The sequence below is a fragment of the Tiliqua scincoides genome, chromosome 8 (assembly GCF_035046505.1).
Source record: "Tiliqua scincoides isolate rTilSci1 chromosome 8, rTilSci1.hap2, whole genome shotgun sequence".
NCBI lineage: Eukaryota > Metazoa > Chordata > Lepidosauria > Squamata > Scincidae > Tiliqua > Tiliqua scincoides.
Window position 1 is genome coordinate 39,497,399 of NC_089828.1, and position 27,458 is coordinate 39,524,856.

At 44.3% G+C, this 27,458-nt stretch overlaps 1 protein-coding gene across 1 annotated transcript; it reads left to right on the forward strand.

Annotated features, from left to right (window-relative positions):
* Positions 1-2,170: 2,170 nt before the first annotated feature.
* EBI3 (Epstein-Barr virus induced 3) lies at positions 2,171-27,225 on the forward strand. The gene is made up of 7 exons (XM_066635832.1): positions 2,171-2,274; positions 10,036-10,161; positions 14,672-14,917; positions 19,429-19,546; positions 22,388-22,560; positions 23,171-23,334; positions 26,610-27,225. The coding sequence occupies exons 2-7, from the start codon at positions 10,050-10,052 to the stop codon at positions 26,760-26,762; spliced, it is 966 nt and encodes a 321-aa protein (XP_066491929.1). The 5' UTR covers positions 2,171-2,274; positions 10,036-10,049; the 3' UTR covers positions 26,763-27,225.
* The last annotated feature ends 233 nt before the right edge of the window (positions 27,226-27,458 follow it).

The window sequence follows — 27,458 nt, forward strand, 5'->3', positions numbered from 1 at the left end:
TGTGTGTGAGTGCGGGCACATGTGTATGTGTGCCACTGAAATTGTTTTTAATGATATAGTTTAAGAGATTTCTGGTGGCCAAACTCAGACAGACCTTTCTCTTCCAGAGGCCCTGGAGCATCCCTGTCAGTCGTAAGAGATAATCCTGAGCAAGATGGACCAATGGCCCGACTCAGTAGAAGGTGCAGAGTCTTAGTTTCATCACAAGCACCCAGAGCTTTGTGGTGGAGTACCAGCTTTGGGTGCAGAAGATAATTCTGCTAAAAGAATCTCAGGTTACAGGGCTGGGGAAGACTGAAGAACTGCCACCACCTGGAGCTGCCACCACCTATGTTAGTGGATTTAGGGCCCAATCCTATCCAACTTTCCAGCACCAATGCAGCTGAGCCAATGGGGCATGCACTGCATCTCACAGTGGGAATGCAGTCATGGAGGCCTCCTTAAAGTAAGGGAACATTTGTTCCCTTATCACAGGGCTGCACTGCAGCTGCATTGATGCTGGAAAATTGGTTAGGATTGGGCCCTTAGGATGCAATCCTATATACACTTTCCTGGGAGTAGGCCCCATTGAATACAGTGGGAGTTACTTCTGAGGAGACCTGCATAGGCTTGTATGTTACTGTCTGGCTCAGGAAAAGTTTGCTTTATTTATATAGCGGACATTCAAGCAATCATTTGCTAGCCCATAATCTTCCAGTTGTGGTGCTCCATATATAGATTGTCCTCTCCCATGATGTTCACCTGGTCCCCAGATGAATGTCTTTCTCATGCTAGGTGAAGACCTTTAAATTTTCCCAGCATTTTAATATTGGAGGCTTTAAAAATATCTGATGATTGATGCTTACTATCTTGTTTTTATTGTGTTGCTTTAATAAGTGTTTTTATAACTTAAAAAAAAATTTATCATTTTGTGGATGCTTCCAACCATCATTCACTATCCAAAACATTGCAACTGACCGGCAGGACAAAGACTGATTAATTAATTAAAGACTAGAAAAAATAGACATCAGATAATCCATCACAACAGGGGGTATAAGTCACCTTCAAGACAAGATGCAGAAAACTTTGTTGAAGGAACATAGATGCATGTTTTAGATAAGAAAAGCAGTGACGATAAGGTGGAGGAAGTACCGAGATCTCTTAAAAACAACAAAATGCTAGGCAGGAGAAAAAAATAGCCTCCTTGCACAGAGAGAGGGGAGGGGAAGAGAGAACTCTTAAACTGTGGAAACAGGAGCAGCTGAAGAGTTCCTTGTACCTCAGGGCCTAATCCTATCCAATTTTCCAGTGCCGGTGCAGCCGTACCAGTGGGGTGTGCACTGCATCCTGTGGTGTGGGGGTAGTCACAGAGGCCTCCTCAAGGTATGGGAACATTTGTTCCCTTCCCTCAGGGTTGCATTGCGGCTGCACCGGTACTGGAAAGTTGGATTGGACTGGGCCCTGAGGCAGTGTGCCAGATGCTGCCCCCTTTACTAGGCGATGTGCGAGCACCTGCACCTCCCATCCCTTGACTGGAAAGGGAAGAGGGGGCAGAGTGGAAGAGAAAATTGGGAAGCTCTAGCCCACCACTCTCCACATTTCCACCCTGGCCCTCCTTCTTTTTCCAGTTGAAGAAGTGGAAGAAGGAGCAGTGGAGGCAAGTGGATAGACAGGGGTGAAGGGTCCACACTAATCTGCTGTCTGGGGCAACTACCTCACTTGGCATGGGCCAGCCCTGCATGAAGCTATACTTTGCCTTCTCTTTTAGCCTCACTTCTCTTCCACAGCCTTCTGGAGGTACACTGCTTTTTGAAATGAGACCACTTCCACAACACCGAACACGGGATCAGTGCTATATAAAACAGGAATTCAAACCATCTAAAATGAGGGTTCTGTTCTGTTTAGGTAGGTTCCCTGGCATTTTTTAACTCTCCAATTCAGGTTCAATTCAGACACTAACTTTAAAAGAAATTGGAGTAAAACACACACACACACACACACACACACACACACACGTATGCATGCACTGGGATGTCCCTTGGGGTTTCTTGGCTTGCAAATGCTCACTCTCAGGGAGGTTGCACAGAAAGGAAATCTGAGCCAGGCTTGGCCCATCTGTGGGAATCCGCTCTTCTTCTGGGAAATCTCTCAGCAGCTTCCTGAGCAAACGGGGTATCTCTCAGCATGAGGAAGTGAGGAGACACACTGGGGAAAATCTAGACTGAGATCCAGTTTCCTGACACAAGACTGTTGTCACTTATCTGAGCCAGCCTGGGAAGGCAAACACTGCTTCTGGTGAGTTCTTTCCTATTTTTATAAAAGATTTTGGACCCCATTTACAGTTTTGGTGATTTTCTTTATTTATCATTGCACCATGAATGTTAAGTTCTCTTTAGTTCTCTGCCCTGATGAGCTTGCAGTCTTACAGTCAGAATTTCATTGGAGGGAGAGGCCAGGGTAGCCAGGCAGCTCAAACTAGCCACTTTTATTTGTTGCAAATTTAATAGTTGCTTTTACTCATATAACAAAAAACTCATTTATCTTTTTTATCTTTGAAAGGGCATTATAATGTTCCTTGCTGTACTGAAGGGAAGTGTTTTCCTAAGTGATTCCCATTGTCAGTGTCCTCTTTTCATGAGCCTGGGCCTCAAAAGCATTCTCCTCCCCCTCTTCTAATTGCTTTAAGGAAGAGTTCAGTTCCTCTGAAAAATGTGACCAGCTTCTATCTATTCTTGGTGAGGCAGGAGCCTGACAAGTTACACAGTACCCCATGGTACAGTTTTGAGACTCAGCTCGGCTCTCAGATTGCAGCATTGTACATGTGTAGCAAATGAAATTTCAAGGGTTAAATGGCTGCTTCATCATGCAGTTTTCCACAGAACAACAGCGCAGAAGCAAAGACACCAAGGCTGAAATCCTGTTATCTGGGAGTGAGTCCCATTGACTATAGTGGGAATTACTTCTGAATAGACACACACAAGATGACAAAGCGCCTTTGTTTCCGCACAGCAGTTCCAATCTGGATCACAGCCCTGTGCAGCTCCTACTCGCAAGGAAACTGATGCCTGCTGGCAGGGCCTCTGAAAGGAATTTTATTAGGGGTACAAAGTTTCTTTTGGGCCCCTTCCCAAAGAGGGAGGGGGTGAAATAGAGTGGGGGGGCAATGGGGGTGGGCAGAATGGGGGCAAAACAGGCAGGGCAGAAGTGGCAACAGCCAGAGTAGTCTCTGGAGCCCAGGTCTACCAGTCTTCCCAATGCAGAGCTCAGGTCTACTTGTCTGCCTGTTGCTGGCAGCTAAATAGAGTGATAGAGAAAATATACTCCTTCATGGTAAGTGAATCCACAAGCCATAGTTACTGTAGCAGGCCAGTTTCCTCCCAGATGTGACACTGTTAAGGAATGTATGCATTACTGGGCCTGGTGTGTATGGCTTGTGGCAATAGTTGCTACCATGTACCCATGGTACACTTCTGTACTGCAGCGAGTCATGGACTCTTCGCTCACAACAGGAGAGGAAACTGTACGCTGTCCACATGCGCTGCCTCCGACGCATTCTCGGCATCACCTGGCAGGACAAAGTTCCAAACAACACAGTCCTGGAACGTGCTGGAATCCCTAGCATGTATGCACTGCTGAAACAGAGACGCCTGTGTTGGCTCGGTCATGTCGTGAGAATGGATGATGGCTGGATCCCAAAGGATCTCCTCTATGGAGAACTCGTGCAAGGAAAGCGCCCTACAGGTAGACCACAGCTGCGATACAAGGACATCTGCAAGAGGGATCTGAAGGCCTTAGGAGTGGACCTCAACAAGTGGGAAACCCTGGCCTCTGAGCGGCCCGCTTGGAGGCAGGCTGTGCAGCATGGCCTTTCCCAGTTTGAAGAGACACTTTGCCAACAGACTGAGGCAAAAAGGCAAAGAAGGAAGGCCCATAGCCAGGGAGACAGACCAGGGACAGACTGCACTTGCTCCCAGTGTGGAAGGGATTGTCACTCCCGAATTGGCCTTTTCAGCCACACTAGACGCTGTTCCAGAACCACCATTCAAGCGCGATACCATAGTCTTTCGAGACTGAAGGTTGCCAACAGTCATGTGCCCATGGTCTTCAGCATCCTGCGTAGGCAGGGAGTGTGGGTGAGATTGGAATATGTAAATTTTCTGGGCCCCTTCATTTGGCTTCTGGGTCCCCTTTCTGACCCTGGGCCCGTGTACAACTTACTCCCTTTATCCCCCTCCCCTAGGCCATGCCTGCAATGGCCTCCAATGAATGCCCATGTGGCATTTTGTGTCATGTGTAGTTTGGCCCTCAGGAAGGCCCAGAATTTCCACCATGGAGATTAGCTCAGCCCTGCAATCAGGAGCAAAACTTGTGATCCTTTTAGTGACATGGCTAAAACTGTTTCCAAATTGTTAGAATAAGGCAATACAGAAGTACAGTACAGGGCCAACATTTAAGAAAATGAATAGAATTTTATTCTATCCACAATATACCTATCCCTTCTTTTGCTCTCCTTTAGCCCACTACTTCCCTTTCCTCTCCACGTTCTCTTCCACGCTGTCTGCCTCTTCCTTTTCCACTCCAAGAAGGGGGAAGTAGAGATGGAGTAGTGAAGGATGGAGGAAGGTGGCCACTCTTGCCAATCTAGTGCCTGAAGAGGCTGCCTCAGTTGGCCTCATAAGGAGCCTGCTGCCCTAATTGATTAGTCTCTTCTGTGGCTTGGATTTAACAGTTCTCCATGTTGTTTTATTGTCACTTTAGTAATTCCTGTTAAGGTTCTGCATTCATTGGCACATCCTCTCAACATTGTGGATGCCTATTCCCCCCCTCCTCCATGTCTTTCAGACAACTGCTTATATATGTCCATTAAACCTTTAAGGTTGTACTGCCTCCTGGAACACCTACAGGTGCCACCACCGTGCTCACTTCTTGGGAGAAGTGCTCCAAAACGGAAGCTTTGCTGAGAGCAAATAAGGCTCTCATTACAATACACTAAGGCTGCAATCCTATACACACTTTCCTGGGAGTCAGCTGCATTGAACACAATGAAACTTACTTCTGAGTAGATACACAGAGGCTTGTGCTTAAAGGCTCCAAGTTGTATCCTGGTTCCATTCCAGAGAGTTGACTGGAAGTCAGAAGAGACTTAAGCCATTTCTGTCCAATGCATATACACAACAGGGACCAAATGTGTACACCTGTGGGCCAGGCAAAAATGTGTTAAACCAGAACAGTGCTATTGCGCCTACGTGAAAAGACAAGTTCAGATGGGCTGCACCTGTGTGAGTGTGCCAATGCTGCTGTCCATAACTCAGGGACCCAGGGAAGGCCACCCTGGGTGGATCTTTCAGAGAAAAAGTTACAGTGACAGCCTCAAATTCATCCTTCCTCTAGGATGGGAGTTGTTTGCTACAAGGTAGGCAAAATTTTGCTCTTTGGGAGCATGGCTGCCCTTCAAACACAACCCCCCAACCCCATCTTTAGTAGGCATGTGAATGGGCCCCAGGTTAATACACTTAATGTGTGAGCCTACACATGTCTACTTAGAAGCAAGTCCCATTGTGTTCAATGACACCTACTCCCAGGTAAATGTGCATAGGATTCAGCCCCAGCTGAAGGATTGCATGGTAGGAGTAATTATTCAAAAGAAATCTAAATGGATGCTTGCCTCTAAAGGTGCACATGTGGGCAGCCTTTCCACTGAGGTGAACAAAATGGATTTTTTTTTTCCAGTCAAAAGGACTAAATGTTCTAAGGAAATTGCTAGGATCCAAACAGAAGTGGGGGATAACTTATGCCCTGGTATGATGTAGTACATAGACTTCTAAGCTAAAAGCAGGAGATCTTGCTTTAACTCAGCCAGCCACTGACCTCTCACTCACCTCAGGACAGTGAGGATAACATTCTCTTTGGAGGAAACCAAAGTTTTGTTTCTAGAAATGAGGCACAAGCCTAACCAGGTCTACTCAGAAGTAAGTCCTATTTTGATCAATAGGGCTTACTCTCAGGAAAGTGTGGTTAGGATTGCAGCCTTAATTGTGCAAACTTATTCCAGCATATATGCTAACAGCACATCCCTTAACAATCCTCTCAGTTTGCAACACAGCTGTTCCTTTTTATGATACATTTATCATTTCCTCCAGATAGGTCAGGCTGGTATACCTGGCTTTCCCCTCCTCCCATTTTATCTCCACAATAATCTTGTGAAGTAGGTTTGGCTAGCTGAGTACCCTGCACATGCCTGATCTTAGGTGCTAAGCAGGGTCAAGCCTGGTTAGTACTTGGATGGGAGTCCGCCTGGGAATACTGGGTGCTGTAGGCTTATACCATAGTCTTTCAAGACTGAAGGTTGCCAACCAAGAGAGCTTGGGGCTGTTTCTCAGTTTTTCAAGCCCATGTCTTTTGAAGATGGCTGTGTTTGGAGTGCTGCAGCAGAAGTAGCCCTGAAATTTAAGCTTGCCAATGGTTGAAATCCCACCCCAGCAAACAGCACCCTGTCCTACCTGTTGGGGTGAATCTGAGGCACTGTGTATTTGGGTGTGTTTTTGAAAAGATTTACGACGTTTGGGCCTCTTCAGCCTAGAAAAGAGATGCCTGGGGGGGACATGATTGAGACATACAAAATTATGCATGGGAAGGATAAAGTGGATAGAGAGATGCTCTTTACACTCTCACATAACACCAGAACCAGGGGACATCCACTAAAATTGAGTGTTGGAAGAGTTAGGACAGATAAAAGAAAATATTTCTTTACTCAGAGTGTGGTTGGTCTGTGGAACCCCTTGCCACAGGATGTGGTGACGGCATCTGGCCTGGATGCCTTTAAAAGGGGATTGGACAAGTCTCTGGAGGAAAAATCCATTATGGGTTACAAGCCATAATGTGTATGTGCAACCTCCTGATTTTAGAAATGGGCTATATCAGATGCAAGGGAGGGCACCAGGATGCAGGTCTCTTGTTATCAGGTGTGCTTCCTGGGGCATTTGGTGGGGCTGCTGTGAGATACAGGAAGCTGGACTAGATGGGCCTTTGCCTGATCCAGTGGGGCTGTTCTTATGTTCTTATCTGATTATGACTGATTTTCTGTTTAAATCACTGAAGGCCCTCTAGTGGAGATGATGCCACCCAATTTTGATGCCACCCAAGAGGGTTACATGCTGGGGTTTGAGACATAGCCAGCTCAACGGTCCTAGCCATTTATTATTATTATTATTATTATTATTATTATTATTATTATTATTATTATTGCTCCCTCTTGGTGCATGGTACTTTACATAAAAGGAGGGAGCAGCTCCTTGTTGCCTCAAGGCAAGAGCCAAATGCTGCCCCTCTTACTCCATAATGTTCCAAATGCTTTGTTACTAAAAGGGCTGTTTTGTTTAGGGGAATTATTACACTGCCCTTATTGGAACCTTAGGATTGTAGGCTGGATAACAAGACAGCGTAATGCAGAGAAATTCCCTTTTGCTTAAAGAGGAGACTGAGAGAAAGATAACTTTTAATAAAAGATTATAGTTTTATTACAAAAGCACAAAGGTAAACATAATGCATATGGAGAAATGATAAGTGTATGTTTCTTGGTCCTAATACTTGAATCCAATGTACCTAGCTTTCATGGTGGTTGCGTGTGAAGAGTATTTGGTGCATCCAAGGAAATTAGAAAAAGGAAAGGTTGTAGGGAAGGATTTTAGGGGTCCCTGATCTGCCAACCCCAGCTGCTAACTAAAGATGGGGAGAGAAGGGGAGAGAAAGGGGGGGAGAAGAAGGGAAAGAGCTCCAGGCGCAAGATAGTTACCTGTCCTGTAGAGCAGTTGGGGGGGGGGGAGAAGAGGACCCTCTGACACAACACAGATGTGTTGGTCCTTGGAGAGAGAGCGAGAGAGCATGTGAGAGGAAGCCCTCACTTAAAAGGGGTTTGGAGACAGTGCTGAGCTGGATGGTAGCTTGATTACTACCACACAGCAGGGTGCTTGAAATGTATAAAACATTGAAAGGATCAGGATGTCAGTTATCAGCAAAATTCAATGGGGTCTATGGCTGGCTTCCTAGATGGAGGAACTTAAACTATACAATGAATCAGCAACACAAGAAGGCAGTTCAAGTTTGCATACAGTACTTAAACAGTGATTGGGTTAGGAGACACTTTTGCATACAGTTCTTAAACAGTGATTGGGTTAAAACAATACAACGAATACAGTAATGTAGGAGACACTTAAACAATGATTTAAGATGCCAGACTTCCTCCCATAATGTGTGACCATGGGGAGGTGGTGGTTGTGTAACCATGAGCTTGTGACTTGACTGGAGTTTTGGAAATGTGGCCTGTGTGAGAAGTTTAGCCTGCATGATATTTTAGTCCATAGTAACATAACCAGATATAGAGAGAAAATCACAACTAAAAGGCAAAAGGGGATTTTCATGTAACAGCTTCTCCCAGTCTCCAATGCTCTTCCTCAGCATTCTCCTCCCCTCCATATTTTCTCTTCTTCCTTTTCCGATCCAGGGAGAGGATGGAGAAGGAGAAGCCGTGGGGACAAGTAAGTGGACAGACAAGGGTGTACCCCACCCATTTGCTGCCTCATGGCCCAATCCTATCCAACTTTCCTGCACTGGGGCAGCCACAATGCAGTCCCAAAGTAAGGGAGCAAATGTTCCCCTACCTTGAGGAGGCCTCCAAGTTGCCTCCTCACTACAGGAAGCAGTGCATACCCCATAGGCACAGCAGCAGTACTGGCACTTGAAAACTGGGCTGGATTGGGCCCTCAGACAGCTGCTTCAGTTCTTTAGATGGGCCAGTTCTGTTCAAGGGGCTTGTAATTTATATACTGACACAGGAAAACAGAGAAAAGTGAGGCAGGGATATCAACTGGGGAAGAATATGAAATTATTTCATGAACTAGGTTAAATTACAGTCATAACATCTGAATTGGGATGTGTTTCCTTAAGGTGTTGATGTATCAGAAGTGGTTTTCGATCCAAATCTTTTCTTTATCCATTTGTCTCCCACCTTTCAAAAATAGTCTCAAGGCATCTAATATGGAAGGGAGAATGAGTGGTGAACCTGTATCTTCCTTTGATTGCAGTGTGATCCATGATTATAGCCATTTCCAGCATATATCTGCCTATATCCTTAGCACAGGATATAGGCATATATCTGCCTATATCTCTGGGGCACAGGACGGGATAGCAGAAAGTAGAATCCTTTTTCCAGATCTATTGATAAAGTTAGTATAACACAATGGCCCAGATGCAGTGGCTTTCTAATGGCTCTGAGCCAATACTGTACATTTCTTACACTTAGACTCAGGTGCAAACACAAAAGTCACCAGCCTGGCACCTCCTTTAACCATATAGTTAGATCCAGGTATGTGAGATACCAGGATAACAGAATACTTTGGATGCTGCAAGAGGTTAAGCAATGAAAAGATGCAGTTTTGTTTTGAGTTGTGTGTGAGAGCAGGAGGCGGGGCTGGAAACCAGCAGTTATGCTGGATTCCAAGCCACTCCGTTCTCCTTGGACCTGTGCCACCTCCTGAGGTGGTGCAGGTCCAAGGAGACCCATTGGGGCTGTAGTGGCTTACCCAGGGGTAAGGGGAAGAGTTTCCCCTTGCCTCTGGCTGAGCTGATTCTGGCCCCAGTCTTGCACTGGATACAGCACGGGCCTCCTGGTCTGCCTGTTCAGCACAAGATAGGCTTTGATATCTATGGCATCAGCTTTCTTTATTTTTGTTTGTGCTGCTGGTATTGAATTATTTCTTAATTATTGTATTTCATATTTGTTGTAAGCAACCTTGGGCACCCTATTCTGGGGGAGAGAAAAGTGGGCTAAAAGTCTTTTCTTCCAGGAAAAGAAACACAATGCAGCATAATAACTAATACACTGCCCCAGCTTAGATGTTGAAGGATACAGAATAGCACAACCCTTGTATGGTATGAGAAGAATCAATTTGCTCCCTTTTCCTGTTGTTCCCGAATCACAGCTAAACTGTAAATTTGAAAATACAGTATCACATGGTAAGAATTTTACACAAGTTATGGTTTTAACAATTCTTTCCAAAGGAATTCAAAGCTACATGAAACGTCTGTCACTGATGTTGGAGATGCTATGGATACTGACTCTCTCTTTGGTCCTACCATCATGCTCTGCATCATGTGAAGATACCATTTGGTTTGACAAAGATGGAGGTATGAAGATGAAAGCTCTCCTTCCCAGTGTGTAGAAAGAATTGGCATTTTCATGGCTTTAGTTCTTTGCTTCATAATTCCTACGTTCACATGAAAATTTGCTAAAGCTTCTTGAGATCTAGCATCTTACTTTCTGTGACAACTCCTTGCCATAATCTCTGGGGCACGTTGTCAAAATATTGTCAAAGTTGGTGAGATCCCAAGAATAGTATCCATTCATGAGCCATCATTACAATCACTTAGCAGTCTCCATGCTTTTGTTCAATTTCACAAGCACTACACAAGAGTGCTTATATGGGACATCACCAAAGGTTTTAAATATGAATAATCCACTCTGTACTGCTGTTAACTAGACAACATCATTGTGCATTAAGTGCTTGGAGAAGAGCTGTTAACAGGGTGAACAATCTTTAATCAAGCCTAACCATAAGCTTAGAATGACAACTCCAAGTTCTGCCAAATCATGAAGACAAGTTCCTGAGTGTGAGATAAAGATAAGCATCTCGTCATAGCTTGGGTTAGAGAGTAAGTACAGCCTGGAAACTTTTAGAGAAAGTCAGATGTGAGCATATGACCTGTTTTGGGATACTGCTGAGTTTCCAAGCTGATTTTTGGGGGCGAAGATGGTTGGACACAGGACACCGTGCTTAGTAGCCTGGCTCCCACTCTCTACTGGTCTGGTCCTGAAACTGCTTTTAACATGGATGGTAGATCTCTGCCACTAGGGATCTACCAGAATCTAGGGAAATTTTCTAGCTAGGGAAAACCAGATAGGAGGATACCTTGAGGCCACCTCCTGCCAGTATGATGGAGAACTCCCACCCAAATCCCTTAGAGGTCCCCTTAAAAACTGGAAGGTGGTCTTAGCAGTGGACCTCCCCAGCCCCACGCCCCACCTGCGGTGGGGAGGCAGTCAAAGAGGCCTCTTCAAGTTTTGTTCAACATTTGTTCCTTGAGGTTCCATTGTGGCTGCAGTGGTGCTGGAATGTTGGATAGGATTGGGTCCTCAGTAGCTCCTTCATGATGCTGACTCATATAGGAGCCTCTCTAGGGATAGGATGGTCAAAAACCACCAAGTAGATGGTGAAGTAAAAATCAGGGACTTTTCATCACACTCGTAGATCCCTTGCTTTGGTTGCCAAACCAAGTCATCAGTCAATTAAGTCATCAGTCAAGTCATCAGTCAATTAAGGATACAATCCTAACCAACTTTCCAGCACTGGCATAGCTATGCCAGTGGGCATGTGCTGCATCCTGCAATTGGGGGGGGGCAGTTACGGAGGCCTCCTCAAGGTAAGGCAATGTTTGTTCCCTTACCTTGGAGTTGCATTGCCCTTACCTTGTTGCTGGAAAGTTGATTAGGATTGCACCCTAAATCACATCCAGTAAACAGCCAGGCTTCATGTGTAACACACTTGTTTCTGTTCTGGACCCAACTTCCTGACTCTGCTTGTGTTGCTTGCAGTTCTGTCTGATTTCTGCCTGTTCTGAAGATGCTTGTTTCCTACTTGCTTGTTTCCCTTGCTTGTTTCCTACTAAGGATGCTCATTGGACAAAATGAGAATGTAAAGGTGAATCAGGCCATAGAAACCTTTGATTGCAGAGTGCCAAGGGAAGGAACAAGTAGGACTAGAAAGCATACACTTTTGTAGGCTATAAGCCACATCATCGGATGCATGAAGCAAAATCCTTGGTAGGCAGGTGTGTACACACCCACATGAATGCACACATACAACAGTATAGAAAAACACTTTTTTGAGAACAAGAGAGTGAGTTTGCAAGAGGAAATACTTAGGCCTTGTTTCATGTCCTCTGCAGATTCACTGTTTCAAAAAATGGTTTTTCTACACACACAAACTCACCTGCCTACTGAAGGTTTCATTTCATGCATCAGGCAAAGTGGATGGCAGTCCATGAAAGTGTATACTAAAATTAACCATTTTGTCATTAAGTTCCCACAGGGACTCTATTAATATAGTAGGTATGTTGATACAGGCTAATGAAAGCCAGCCATTTATGTTAAAACACATCATTTAAACAGAGCAAATGCTTAGCAGTTTAAGAGGAAAAATGTTCAAAAGTTTACTTATGTTAATGAACCAAATGTTAATGCTATGTTATGGGTGTTTATAGCTAAATTAGTTATTAGTTTCTAAGTTTAGGAAATAGGAAAAATGTTACGTTTAGCACGCATTTTTGTTTGGAACAAAGAAAGCACTTTTGGTCTCAGTCTAAAACTGAAACAGAGACAGGCTGTAAATCAGTCTCAAGGAATGTTTCTTGGTAAACTGTCAAGGACATCAGATAAAGTGAACGCTTCATGGAAAAGAGAGTATAAGAAGCTGCAATTTCCATCTCAGGCTAATTGCTAGTATGACAAATGATTTAAGCTTCTCTTGGAATCAAATCTACAGCCTTGTATATTCTTTATACCAAAGCATCAGATAAAGCACTGTCTCTGAATAGGGAGGCAAATTCCACCTTCAAGTTGCTTCAAAGCAGAGAATTGAAAAGGAAAAAAGCATTTTTGGACTTTTAAAACATTATATTTTCAGAAGGACAATGTTATGAATACTGAGAGACACCAGAGCATCACAGAAGTGCCAAATAAATTACTAAGTTAGCATGCTTGCATGCCAGTAGTTCTTTAATGCCTCAATAATTATAGAGATTGTTTTTTAAAATGTAATTTTAAAAAATTGTTTTTTAAAATGTATATATAAAAGCATAGTAATAAATTTTAGCTGTCAGAATAGTTAGATCAAAGCATGAAATACACAGAAAGGGGAAAACTATTAAGAAAGGCTTAAAGTCACAAGTTTGAAAATTGTAATTCAGATGCAACCTTGGCAGAAGTAATCTGTCTCGCAGACAGCTCACAGATATGGAATATAGGAGCTGTATCCTTGTAACCTTGAGGAGGCAGATATCTGGCAAAGTTAATTAAGAGAGTCTAACAAGGAGACTCTAAGAAAAGTTACTCCTCACAAGATAAGAACTCTGTATATCTCTGTAGACTCAAAGTGACAGATTTAGATACTTTTAACTGGAACTCAGAGACAGATTTACAACTTAAAGTGAGATTAGATACAACATACAGAGGAACTAGGGAGGAGGCAGGAAGCAGGATGTGCCTGCAACAATTAATTAGGAAGAGTTATATCTCTCTTGGCACCAAGAACAGATAACTAAGTGTTATACACAGGTTAGAGACATTTTAATGAGGAAAAACTAGCAACATTAGATAAGACAGTTGACAGCCTTGGCAAAGACAGTAAATCTGTTGCTAATTAAAAAAGAGTACTTACGATACAGACATCTGCAGAGATAAGCAGGGACATACCAGAGAGAGTCCCTGATAAGCCAGCAAAACATAATGAGAGCCTCTAAGCTGACACAGAGGGAAATGAGATTTGTTTTAAATAAGAAAAGTCTCTTAAAATCCTTTTTACAATAAGAGGTTAGTTTGTCCTGTATTAAATATAAGTTTATACCACTATACATCACATATGGAGAATCACACATAGAATAAAGGGAAAACCAAAAAGCTTAGTTAAACAGAGGTTAGCAGAAAGCCTACAGTGTTTGATGAGACCAGACAGAAAGGAATTTCGAAAGGTAACGCTGATAACTCTGTCAGAGTCAGAAATAAACACAAGACATACTAACGGCCAATAAATTAGTAAACAGTGCCATCTAATGGTTTTTGGAAACAATGTTTTCTATAATGTCTCAATGTATGTTTTCTCCTTTTTTGGAGTTTGTAACTTGAAGCCAACCAATCAAATGCTTGTAAAGTTATCTGTGACCAACCCTAAGAAAGCCCCCATTTCTGATGTCACACACCAGCCAATGAGAAATGTAAGACTCCTCAGACAAAGGAGCCAGAATCAAATATAAGGGAGAGGCTCACACTGGAAAATTGCTTTTCTCTGAGAGCTCTGAGAGTTCCCACATGGCTCTCATTGCTCTCTTCATTTTGGACAGGAGTCCCTGAGAAGCCCGTTGCTGGCAACGAAATAAAACTTGCAGATGATCGCCACTCTTGCCTACTGAGTTTGCATTTGAACTTTGCTCTTGACCTTGCAACAACGTAACAGATAATTTCTCTGGCTTTTTTTGATACAATATGAAGATCAGGGCTGGCCTTAGGAGCTGCCCAATGCAAAACATTTTTGTGTGGGCCCCACCCCTGTGGCGCATCCTACTCACCATGGTGCTGGGGGGCCAATTTCAAGTCAGTTGGACCCAGAGGGGATGGGAGGAGGGCCATCCAGCAGAAATTATCCACTCACTGCACTCTCCTTGTGATGCCTGAGCATGGAAGAGTTAATGCTGGAGCGTCAGCTTCAGAGTGAGGTACCAGTTGCAGCTGCAGGTACTCTGCTTGCTGCCCCAGTGTGAAACCCACCAGGTACAGGGCCCAATTGCCCTGAGGTCAGCCCTGAAGGAGATGTCCACAGCCTATACGCTAATAGCTTTTCCTCTGCCATTGGTTTTTTGAGGGCAGCAAACTATGTACATCAGCAGTATGCCAACTTGGAAGCCTCCGAAGTGGTCTTGCATTGCCCCATCCCTGAAGGCACATCCTTAGTGGAATGGAGAGTGAATGACACAAAGGGGCCCATTTTGAAAGAAGAAAGCAAAGATGGCAGCCTGGTTTTGCAGAACATCAGCCTGGCAGAGGAAGGGGAATACAGTTGTCATGAACCAATCACAGGGCAGGTGCTGCGGAGCATCCACCTGCAGCTAGGCTGTGAGTAGGAGAAACAACTTCATGTGCATGTATGTTGTGGTCAGGTCTGCTGTTTTGATCTTTTGGTCTCTCCTGCTTTGACTCTCCCAGTACACTGCAAGGCATGTCTACTCAGAAGTAAGTCCCACAATGTTCAATGGGGCTTACTCCCAGGTAAGTATGCATAGGAGGATTGGCACCTCCATGTTCTGTTGGGGCAACACTTTATTGTTCCTTGGGCACATGGTTAATGACCCATTGATGAACTTGTCCTCTATGAGTTTGTCAAACCCTTTTTCAAAGCCATCTGGACAAGTGGCCATCATCACATCAGTGAATTCCACAGTGAATGAACTACTGCAGGAGTTTTCAAACTGGGGTGTTTTGACAGCCCAGCCTGAGGGCCCTGGCCTCTTTCCCCTTAAGGGGCGGGGGCAGGGAGGAGGCAGCAACGCGACCCCTAGGATCATGTCGCTCAGGGGGCTGCAGGGGCTTGGCAGTACTTACCAGAGCCTCCTGCAGCCTCCCGGGCATGACCTTCTGCAGGGCTCCCCAAAGCTTCAAAAGCGAAAGTGGAGTGATCGCGCCCCACTTCCGGTTTTGCGGAGACAGGGTGTGATTGCTCCACTTTCACTTTTGAAGCTTCGGGGAGCCCTGCAGAAGGTCGCGCGGGGCTCCCTGCACCCCTGGGAGGCTGCAGGAGGCTCTGGTAAGTACAGCCAAGCCCCTGTACTCCCCTGAGTGACTTTGCTGCCTTCCCCTCACCCCTGCTGCCTCTCCCCCACAAGGACTTAGAGTGGTTCAAACTCTCTGAGAGAGTTTGAAAACCGCTGAACTACTGTGTGAAGTCCTTCCTTTTGTCTGCATCAAGCTCCTGCCCAACAACTTGAGGACTCTGAATAGAAATCTGGCTTGTCCGATTAGCTTAGTATTATCACCATAGACTGGCAGCAGCTCTCATGGGTCTCGGAAAGGAATTTTTCACTCTCTTACTTGGAGATACCAGGGGTTGAACCTCAACCTCCTGCATGCAGTCTACCACTGAGCTAAGGCCCCTAGTATTGCGAGTGAGGAAGAAGAACTTTCTCCCCACCAGGGGTGGCCCAAAATTTCCTGACACCTGAATTGGCATGCCAAATGCTGTCCTCCTCACAGTGGCATAGCTAGGTCATTTGACACCTGAGGCCCATAAATTTTTATCACCCCACGCAACATAATTTTCACATTTTTATACTACATTTCCTCTAAGGCAGTGGTTCTCATTTCTTTAGCGTCGGGACCCACTTTTTAGAATGAGAATCTGTTGGGACCCACCAGAAGTGATATCATGACTGGAAGTGACATCATCAAGCAGGACCATTTTTAACAATCCTAGGCTGCAAACCTATCCACACTTACCCAGGAATAAATCCCATTGAGTATCATTGTTAAAAGCATCTTCATAGTAGCCTTTTAAACGCACAGATCTGTGACATTTCCCCAAATGCAGTCACTTACCAGGGTAGCATCAAGTGAGTCTAATATATTAAAAAATAAAATATTGAAATGAATGGGGACCCATCTGAAATGGGCTCACAACCCACCTAGTGGGTCCCAGCCCACAGTTTGAGAAACACTGCTGTAAGGAGCTCAGGGTGGTGTGCATGTTCCTCTCCTTATTTTGTCATCACAACAACCCTGTGAGGTAGGTGAGACTGAGTCATGACATGAAATGAATAATAATAATGGCCAGAAAATAAATGCAGTGAATATTTTCCCATAAGCATGGGATGAAATTTTGCATCAAATAGCATATAACATGATGGCGTTATCCTAAAAGCCACGATTTCCACAATTTTGATCACTAGGGTATCACTCCCCCTCCCCCAGGATGTCTCATTGGTCCGCCTTGAGTTAAGATAGTGGGTGTTAAACTTTTAGCACCGGGACCCACTTTTTTAGAATGACAATCTGTCTGGGACCCACCGGAAGTGATATCATGGCTGGAAGTTACATCATCAAGCAAATTAATTTAATTATTTATAATTATTTATTTTAAAGAAAAGCAAATAAATAAGGGGAAGCCAGCCCTGTTTCACCAAGTGAATTTTCTCTATAGCCTGCCTGCAATAATACCACCCCCCCACACACACACACAAATAAATCCGTGAGGTTTTCAGCTCTCCCCAGTGCCCAGTTCAATTTAAGTTCTTATATTTAAACCATATCACTACCAGGACCCACCTGGCTTTACAAGTCTAAAATCGAATAAAAATTCACCTTACTTGCTCAAGCCTCTGTTTATTCTTTATTGGGGGGAAGGGGGCTTGCTTCTGGAGCATTTGTTTAGCTCCACTTTCATCAGATCAGGACCATTCTGGTGTGGCCTTGCATTCTCTTTTGCCCAACTTGACCAGGAGCCAAGGCACGTTTGCTTACTCATGAGTAAACGCAAATATGTAGCATAGTTTCACTTTCTACAGGGCTCAATACATTTGTCAGCTTGGAGGAAGGGGCCTGTGTTCATCGGATCGGGACCGTTCTGGTGTCGTTGGATTCCTCTCAGCCTGCCCTTTCTGATGGACTACTAAGGCAATTTTGCCTACTCACAAGTAAACATGTGATATTGTCATGAATATATACAGTTTAGGCCTAGTAACATGTAAAGCCTGAACCAAGCTAAAACAGTAACACAGAAGTGGCTTGCAGTCCTAGCTGCTAAGAATTTACAACTCAATGGAAGGTGATTATGTAGCACCTAGGCAGCCAGAAAGACGCCCATCAAGGATGGAATGCAGCTGTAGATCTCCAGGGGGGAGGGAATTGCTGAGAGGGTGAGCTTCCAGCCCCCCTTCCGGAGGACAGGGTCTTTGTCTCTTGGTGAAAGAGGTGGTGGGGGCACATACTGCCCCGCCAGGACCATGTGGCCCGTAGGTAACTGACCTGAGGATCTACAAAAGAAGCTGACCCAGGTGAGAGTCAGAGATTAATAGAGTTAGCCAGTTAGCTTTGTTGTTTTATGCTGATATGTTTCCTAGAAGTTTTTATGCCTCTAGCATTTGCTGCCTTTTGTAACCTTTTGTAACCCTATGTATTTAATAAAGTAGAAAATCTTTTTACCATGTTGGTTCATTGTCTGTTGGGGACAAAGGTTCAGAATCCTGCCTAGCCATTCAGCAAGCTACCAAAAATCCTCATTGTGGACTAGAAACTTGAGGACTGAGACTTTAAGTAAAGAAAGTGCTCAGTGCCTACAAGGGATATAGTTAAGCCTAGAGGGTCTCAGTTTCCCTGGACTGAGGCACTGGCTCTTACAGGGTGGTGGCAGTACTACCAAACAGGGATCTTTGAGGGCTCTAGGGTTCAGAACCAACAACTCTGAGCACCCCAAAACCCTGGGAGTGAGACCAAGTGTACAACAGATATGATCCAATTTCACTTTCCATAGGGCTCCATGCATTTTTGGTTTCTGTTTTTTTTGGCCATAACTTTTGATAGAGTGGAGATATTTCACTCTGATATTTTTCATTGCATTCTGCTGTAAATTACACATCCAGTGGTATATAGCATGGTGGTATTATTCCTTACCACCATGGTTTTGGTTACTTGTGGTGTCACCCCCCCCAAGGCTGGTACCTAGGGCAGATCGCCCCTTGCTAGCTATGCCACTGCCCTGATGATGTGCTAGCGTCTGCTCTTCCTGTTCTCCAAAGTTCTAGCTCAGCACTATCCTTCTACATGTCCTCTCTGTGCCCATCTTCCTTTTCTAATCCAGAAAGTGGAAGGAAAAGGAGGAAAAATGGAGGCAAAAAGGAGAACAGAAATGTCCTGCCTCCACCTGTCCATGCTTGGCTGAGGTGACTGCTTGAGTTGGCCTCATGGATGGGCCAGCCCTGCTCCCCATCATGCATGAGGACAAATCTAGAAGCTTGGGGTGGCATCTAGTAAAGCCGGGGGTGGAGCATGATGGGATGGTGCAGGGCCTAGCGGTACACAAGGGTGGTAAAACTTGTTACTAGAAAAGCCTGGTCATATCTCCTGCTCAGGGCCTGATTAACACAGTAGGAAAGTAAATAGCTACTACTCCCATTGAGCCAAGCAGAAACCCCTCTGTCTGCCTAGATTCCAGTCATACATCATGATGATTTATTCCTTCCTCTGGGAATCGCTGACAAAATTATAAGACTTGAACAGCCCAGAAGTGACAGCATGACAAGTGGGTGTGTGGGTGGGTTCAACCATCTGATTTGTTATAGTTTAGAAGCAATGTATTTTTTAAAAATCTGTCTTTTTACTTTATTTCTTCTTCTACATTTGCTTTCCTGCCTATATTTTACATAATAAGCTTTATAAAAAATTAGGTTTGAGGCTACAGTCCTATACTCACTGACCTGGGAGTAAGTTCCATTTAGCGCAATGAGACTTATTTCTGAGTAGCTATGCCTAGGACTGTCCTCTAAATTTTCTAAGCAGTCTAATAGTGATGGAGACAGGAAGGAACATATCCCCAAATGGAATCATGCAACTCTTCTTCTCTTGCTGTTTTCTCACAGACCCACCTGAGAAGCCTTCAGTCTGGTGCCGGTCCATCAGCTATCTCAGTGCCATCCATTGCACCTGGAAACTGGAACCTAAGACACACCTGGACACATCTTTCTTCTCCACATACAGGTAATTAATAAACAGAAATTGTGCGCAAAAGAACAATCTGCTGGATGTTTACTGGTATATCCCCTTTTATTTCTCATTTTCTCCCATCATGAAGCTCAGAGCACCATGCCTGGGTTTCCCAAGTGGCCATTGACCAGCCTTAGATCTGCTTGATTTTTGTGCTGGCATTTTGGAACCTTAGGTTTTTGGCTCCACCCAGGGCCAGCCCATCCATGAGGCCAACTGAAGCAGTAGCCCTAGGTAGCAGATTGGCAGGGGGTGCCCACCTCTTTTACTTGCCTCCACTAGGAGGAGCAGAGGATGTTGCATCACCTGGTAAAGGTGGAGGCAGCATTCAGCACACTACCTCAGGCTCCAGGAGGTCTCGAGCCTGCCCTGGCTCCATCCTTCCACTTTTTAACCACCTCCATTTAGCTATTATTAACATTATTATTAACAGTATTTATATACTGCTTTTCAACAAAAAGTTCACAAAGCGGTTTACAGAGAAAAATCAAACAACTAACGGCTCCCTGTCCCAAAAGGGCTCACAATCTAAAAAGATGCAGAAGAACACCAGCAGGCAGCCACTAGAAAAGACACTGTTGGGGTGAGGAGGAACAGTTACTCTCCCCCTGCTAAAAAGAGGAGCACCCACTTGAAAAAGTTAGCAGGGGTAGTTAGCTAGCACTAGTCCCATCCACCTATGACTCTGCCCCTTCTTTAAAGAAACCTATGAAGCAATGCTGCATAAGAAAAATGTTTTCTGAGCATTTATAGAGTGCCCTTTCCCCACCACTATGCAACCATAGCCTGTCTATTATACAGTTAGAGTGGAGACGCAGAGCTTTCTTCCAGTGCAAATGGTTGGGCTCCTGAGCAAGGCTCAAAGGCAATAGCCCTCCACTGTTATGTAATCCCAAGTAATGGTATACAAACATAGACTGCCTCTGAACATGGAGGTTCTGTTTAGTTGATACACCCTCATTTTGGGAGCAGTTCTACAATAATTTATAACTCTAGGGCAGGGGTCTCTAAACTTTTAGGCCAGAGGACCACATCGAATATCTGGCATGGTGTTGAGGGCTGGAAAAATAAATAAATTTTAAACATAAAATTTAAATAAATACATTAGAAAGCCTAAGGTCTTCAGAAAGTCATTTCTGCTTTTTCAGGAAAACCAGGAAGTGATATTTTTAGGCCTTTAGAAGGCATTCTGAGGGGAGGCTCATGGCCTCCCCAGCCCTCAGAACACTCTCCGGACACAACTGGAGCACAGCTCTGGTCACATTCAGTTGAACATGCCAGACACGGGCCAGATAGAGGCTTGTCGCAGGCTGCATCTGGCCCCTGGGCCTGAGTTCGGAGACCCCTGCTCTAGGGGAAAGGGGGATACACGTGAACAGTGTTGTCCAAGGATTGAGAGTCTGCACACAACATTCCTCAAGCCAGCTTACAAGAAATACCAAATGAAGGCTTGGAATGAATCCTCACGATGAGTCTAGAAAACAAACTAAAAATTGGGGAGGGGAAGAGGGGAAGATGATAGAAGTTTATAAAATGACACTTGGCGTGAAGTGCAGAGATTGGATTTTATGCTTGTCCCATAACACTAGAAACCCAGGAATCAGGACCGGCCCAAGACTTCTTGCACATGAGGCGGCATGCCAAATGCTGTCCCCTGCCCAATAATGTGTCAGCCTCTGTGCCTCCCTCTCTCTGATGTTCTAGTACAGCACTCCCCTCCCCTCTACTTTTCCTCTTCCTCTCTACCCCCCCCCTTTTTGGTCTTCCTTTTCGAATCTAAGGAGTGGAAGGAGAAGGAAGAGCAGAGGAGGCAAATTGGACAGACATGGGTGTCTGCCATCAATCTACTGCAGGGGTGTCCAAATGTTTTGGCAGGAGGGCCACATATCTCTCTGATACTGTGTTGGGGGCCAAGAATAAAAAAGAATTAATTTACATGTCAAATTTGAATAAATTTACATATATTTACATAAATTAATATATTAGAGATGGAACTTATATGAATGAATGAAGGTCTTGCAATAGCTCAAGGCCTATGAAAGACCTTACACAAAGCAAGACCGGCCTTTCCTTGCTGCATCACAGACATGAAACTGCAAGCAGTGGAGGGAACCCTTGTCCCATAGCTCCTGCGAGAGGTCAGACAGTCACCCTCACACTGAGAGCAGTTGCATCAGGCCAGCACGGGCTCCAGCAAGTGTCCGGAGGGCCAGAGGCTCACTGGAGATTGGGGGCTCCTTGCGGGCCATATTGGGAGTCTTCAAGGGATGCAAGTGGCCCCGAGTCGGAGTTTGGGCACCCCTGATCTACTGCCTGAGGCAACTGCTTCATTAGGCCTCATAGATGGACCAGCCCTGCCAGGATCATCCAAAGAAACTTTCAGGCAGAAAATTCAGGATGGACAAAAACAAGTTAATTACACAATTTGTAATTAACACATGGAACTTGCTCTCACAACGTAAGAGGACTTGATAGCTCTCTCCACTGGCTTTGATAGCTTTAAAAAGAAATTGGACAAATTCGGGGAGGAGAGATCTACCAATGACTACCAATCAGGATGGCAAAACATTACCTCTCAGTTGAAAAGGTTGTGTGCCCCCAAAAGTGAGCTGCTGGGAAGTAACGGCAGGAGAGGGGTTTTAGTCTATACAGTCTGTGTCCCACTTTTGAGTTTCCCTGAGGCACCTAGTTGGCCACTGTGAGAAACAAGATAGTGGACCTTTGACCTGAGCCAGCAGGACTCCTCTTAATTTGTATGATAACCATAAACCAACCAATTTTCTTAGTTACAAGACAGGGAATACTTGGCCAAACTGTAACCTCTTTGTGTATTAGGTATGGCATGGAAGGAGAGAAGCATGAGTGCATCCAACCCGTTATAGGGGCCAACAGCTGCTCCATCACTGATATCCAGATGTTCTCCATCATCCCCTACATGTTGAATGTGACCGCGGTGAATCCTCTGGGGACTGCAACCAATCTCTTCCCTGTCTTCCTTAACCAGATCAGTGAGTTCACACAGAATCCTAATCAGCCTTTCCCGATCTTCCAATGGAAGCAAACTCCCTCCACCTCCCAACACCCAAAATGTGTCACAGCCAGAGGCAGACTTGTAGGATTCTGGGTTCACTGGGACTAGGGCCAGCCCACTCATGAAGTGGGGTGAACCAGCTGCCTCAGGTGGCAGGGAGTGCTTTGTGCTCCCTCCTATCTGCCCATTGCTCCCACTGATTAACTGCCCAGCCACTCACCTGCTTGCCCTCAGGTGAATCACCTGTTCATCTTCCTCTCCCTCCCCCACATTTACCTCTACCACAGAGATGACCGTTAGATGTTAATGGTGTTAACAATGCATGCAACAATGCATGCAGGTGTTAACAATGCAACATGTTGTTAACAATACATAATGTTAATGCATCATGGTGTGGATGAAAATCCAGGCTGAAATGAAACTCAGTTACTTTCTTTTCTTCAAGGGAATCTGCTCTTGGGAGAGGATTTATGTCCTGTGGCTACCACCTTGTATGGGAGATCTTTTTCCATCATGCATTTGATTGAATTTTGTTTTGAGTTGCTAACTTCAGTTTCTGTGATTATCTCCATTGTGGCTTTTGTTAGTCAAGCCTGACCCTCCAGAAGGTTTGAAGATCTCCCCAATCCAAGGAGAAAGTAGGAAACTGCTTTTGGAGTGGAATTCGCCCAGTTCCTGGCTGCTACCTGAATATTTTCCTCTGAAGTACCTGATCCGTTATTCAAGGGATGGAACCAACCACAGTAAAAAGGTGAGAAGGACCAATAAGCCAGAGAGGTTTATTAATTGTTGTTGGTTTTCTATACTGATGCTGCTGCATAGCTTATTAATATTATTATTAATACTAGGGATGGGAACTTGAGTCAGGTGACTTGGACTCAAGTCACTAAAATGCACGATTTTCACTGACTCGTGGACTCATGAGTCGCAAAAGTCTTTGAAAAATACTCGAGTCAAGGGCTTGACTCAGCACTCATGCTGACTCAAGTCTGCCTATGTCTCGGTGTGCTTGCTTACTGTTTTTGTGGTGTGAAAAACCTTGTGGGGCCAGAATTCAGACCAGGCAAGCAGCAGGGAGGTTCCAACCACGAGACAGGGAAGGGTTAATGTTTACTTTTGCATCCAAGCAGGAAGTGGGGAGGTGGGAGCAAGCTCTCTTGTCCATCTCTGATAGGAAGGAAGGAACCGATGATCATTGGACAAAGGATGCGTGTCTGATATTTTCTTTGGCTGAGGGAGGGCAGAAGGAGAAGCCTAGAGCATTCTTGCCTTACAATTGGCTGCAGGGAGGGAGGTTTTTTCCCTGGACGAATGGTGGGAGAAGGTGGTTCTTAGCCATCCCAGAGAAATTCATGACCTGGTTCCAGCAGGCTCATTGAATGATCTGCTGCAGTGGAACTACTTCTGATTAGAGCTGCAAAGGATCAGGTTGTCCTGGTAAGCCTCGCAGCTGCTGTGTGTGACCATCCTCCCTCTTGCTGCTTCTGTTCCTACTCCCAAACAGTTCATCCCACCTCCTCCCGCCTTGTTTACAGATGGGTGCTGACAGCAGGGAAGTGTTTAAAGAGAACTCATACACCTCAGTAGCAACCCCTTATTTCCCCACAGCTGACTTTTTAAAGAGAAAGACTCTGCTCAAGTCTTTTAGTTTGAGAACTGACTTGGTGACTCGAAAAGTGCCCTGTTATGACTAGTTTTTGAGTCGAGTCGCAGGAGGGCGGTGACTCTAGATTGACTTGAGTCAAGCTGCATGGATTTGCCCATCCCTGATTAATACCAATTACACAGGTCTGCAACCAAAAAGCTGTTTTCATAATTTTATCTGATTCTTATGTTTTTTGGTGCGCTGAATTCAAAAATGACCACCGTTTTTTCCTGGGACATCAGGTTTTTTCACAATCGAAATGTGCCTTGGTCAAACAGGTAGCTGGAAATCGCTAAATTTCAAATTCATCATACTTGGGGGGAAAAAAACTGAACATGAAAAAACAAATTTATTTTCACTGCCAGTACTCCCAAAAACATGAAAATACATGTTCTAGACTTAAAAGCAAAAATTTGTTGATGGAAGGTACATCTTTTGCATGGTACAGACATCGGGAAAAAGACTTTCTGTCTTACTTTTTTCATGAGGGCAATTTGGTGTTTTGCTCTGATTTAGAGGGGTTGATGGCTCAGTTCCACATTCAGTATGATTCTTCTGAATGGAGGCTTTTCATTGACTTTTCCAAAAGAAGCTTAAAAGCAGTTTTACTTCACAATGGTGGCCATTATGCGTCCATTCCTGTTGCTCATTCGGTGTACTTGAAGGAGACTTATGAGAACTTGGAGTTGGTACTCAAGAAAGTGGGTTATCAAAACCAAAACTGGTTGGTATGTGGGGATTTAAAAGTATTGTGTATGCTGCTGGGACAACAGGCTGGGTACACCAAATACCCTTGTTTTCTATGTTTATGGGACAGTAGAGACTGACAAAATCACTGGAAGCAAAAAAATTGGCCACCAAGAAGTCTAGTTGTTGGTGAAAAGAATGTTCTCAGAGATACATTGGTACCCCCTGAGAAGGTTTTATTACCACCACTCCATATAAAATTAGGATTAATGAAGCAATTTGTTAAGGCACTTCCCAAATATAGCGAATGCTTCAAGTACTTGGGATCCAAGTTTCCAGGTTTAACGGAGGCAAAACTGAAAGAGGGGTTTTTTGTTGGCCCGGATATTAGAAAACTCATACCCGACAAAGACTTCATCAGTTCAATGACTCCAACTCAAAAAGAAGCGTGGGTTGCCTTTACTGTGGTCATAAATAACTTTTTGGGAAACCAAAAGGACCCAAATTACAAGGAAATGGTGGAAACAATGTTGAAAGCGTTCCACAAGCTTGGTTGCTCCATGAGCTTAAAAGTCCATTTTCTCAACTCACACCTTGACTATTTTCCTGAAAATTTGGGAGCAGTGAGCGAAGAGCAGGGAGAATGTTTCCATCAAGATATAAAAGAAATGGAAAGAAGGTATCAAGGGAAATGGAGTGTAATGATGATGGCTGACTACTGCTGGATGTTGTATAGGGATCTTCCGGAAGCCACCTACAAGAGGAAAAGCTCAAAAAGAAGTTTAGAGTTTAAAAAAAGACGATTTCACAAGCAATCTACTTGAGTGTGGTGTTAATTTTGTTGTCACCAAAACCTGACGTCCCAGGACAAAACTGCTATCGTTTTTGGATTCAGCGCACCAAAAAACCTAAGAATCAGTCAACAAAACCAAAACAGCTGTCCAAAAAATTTTTTTTGCAGACCTGTGTTATTTATTATTAACCTGCTGGCAATTTTAGACCTGCTGGCAATTTTTAGGAGTGTGATTGTTGGAACTGATATGCTGTAGTAGTGTTGTAATTTTAAAATGTACTTGCAGTGAAATCCCATGCACTCTTACCTGGGAGTAAGCACCATTCACTCTAGTGAGACTTCGGAGTAGATATGTCTAGGATAAGTTAGGCTCAGTCCTATCCAACTTTGCAGCACTTTTGCAACTTTGCAGTTGCAATGTAGCCCTGAGGTATGGGAACGTTTGTTCCCTTACCGTGAGGAGGCCTTGATGACTACCTTTCACCACAGAATGCAGCATGCACCCTATTGGCAGGGCTGCATTAGCACTAGAAACGTGAATAGGATTGGGCCCCCAACTACTTTTCGTGGAATTATAGATGGCACATAAGTTTTTATAGTAAAAATCAAGGTGGGTTTTGTTGGTTGGTCTTTTTTTCTACCACTTTCTACCCTTCTATTCTATGTGTGTTTTGTTGCTTCACTAATTACCGCCATTCTAGAGTTTTTAAATTTTGTGTTCCCTCTCAGCAGGGAAAAGGATTGGTGGGTTTTTAGGGAAAGAAGAAATGTTGATAGGAGAGATTTGGGGTTGGTCTAGGGGTGAGGGGGAAAATGTCTGAATCTATTGTATGTTTATGTTCCAAAATAAAATGTTAATAAAACAACAATAATGTTAATGACATACTGTTGCCTCTCTCAGATTAATTCCTTGGAGCAAACCTCCTTTATCTTGACTGGAATCCGTTCTGGAGCCACATACTATGCTCAAGTAGCAGCTAAGGATTTTCTTGATCACGGTGAATATAGTGACTGGAGTTCTCCAGCATTTGGGGCAGCCTGGGTGCCAGAGTGATGGATTTTTTGAGCAACTTTAAGTCCCTAAATGATGTGGGACATGCATACTTCTGGAACCATCTCCTCCATACATACCTTCCCCCAACCTTTGATCAACTTCAAAGGCCCTCCTCCTTGTTCCCCTGCTGTCAGATGCACAATGGGTGGGCACAAGAGAGAGGGCTTTCTCTGTGGCAGCTCCTAGATTATGGAGCATCTTCCCCAAGCATCTTCATACCACTCCTCATTGCACCTCATCACTCCTCTTCCATCTGGTCCTATTCCAGAATACTTTTTAGATTTATTTTCCTGTGCCAATTGCTTTTTAAAACTGCTGGTTCCTGACTATAATTCATGTACTGAATTTTAATCTTATGTCTGCAATTTCTGTTTTATTCTTTTGTATTTTTTGCTGCCTTAAGTGCTGATCTAAGGTAGAAAGGCAGACCATAAATTGTTCAAATAAATAAATAAGCAAGTCATGTCTGTGGAAGTTTTCAATGTTCAGGAGGCTGATATCCAGTGATCACATGTAGAACTACAAAACACATCTGTTTATAGGGAATCTAACCAAATTGCGACACCTGTCTTTTAGATAAAGAAATGCAATTCCTTCCAGTCTACAACCTCGGTTTTCCTTTCCATTTTAGTGAATCCTTGCCAGTCGCTTTATGTGTGTAGTGTTTTCACCAGGTAAATGCTAACTGTATTAAAG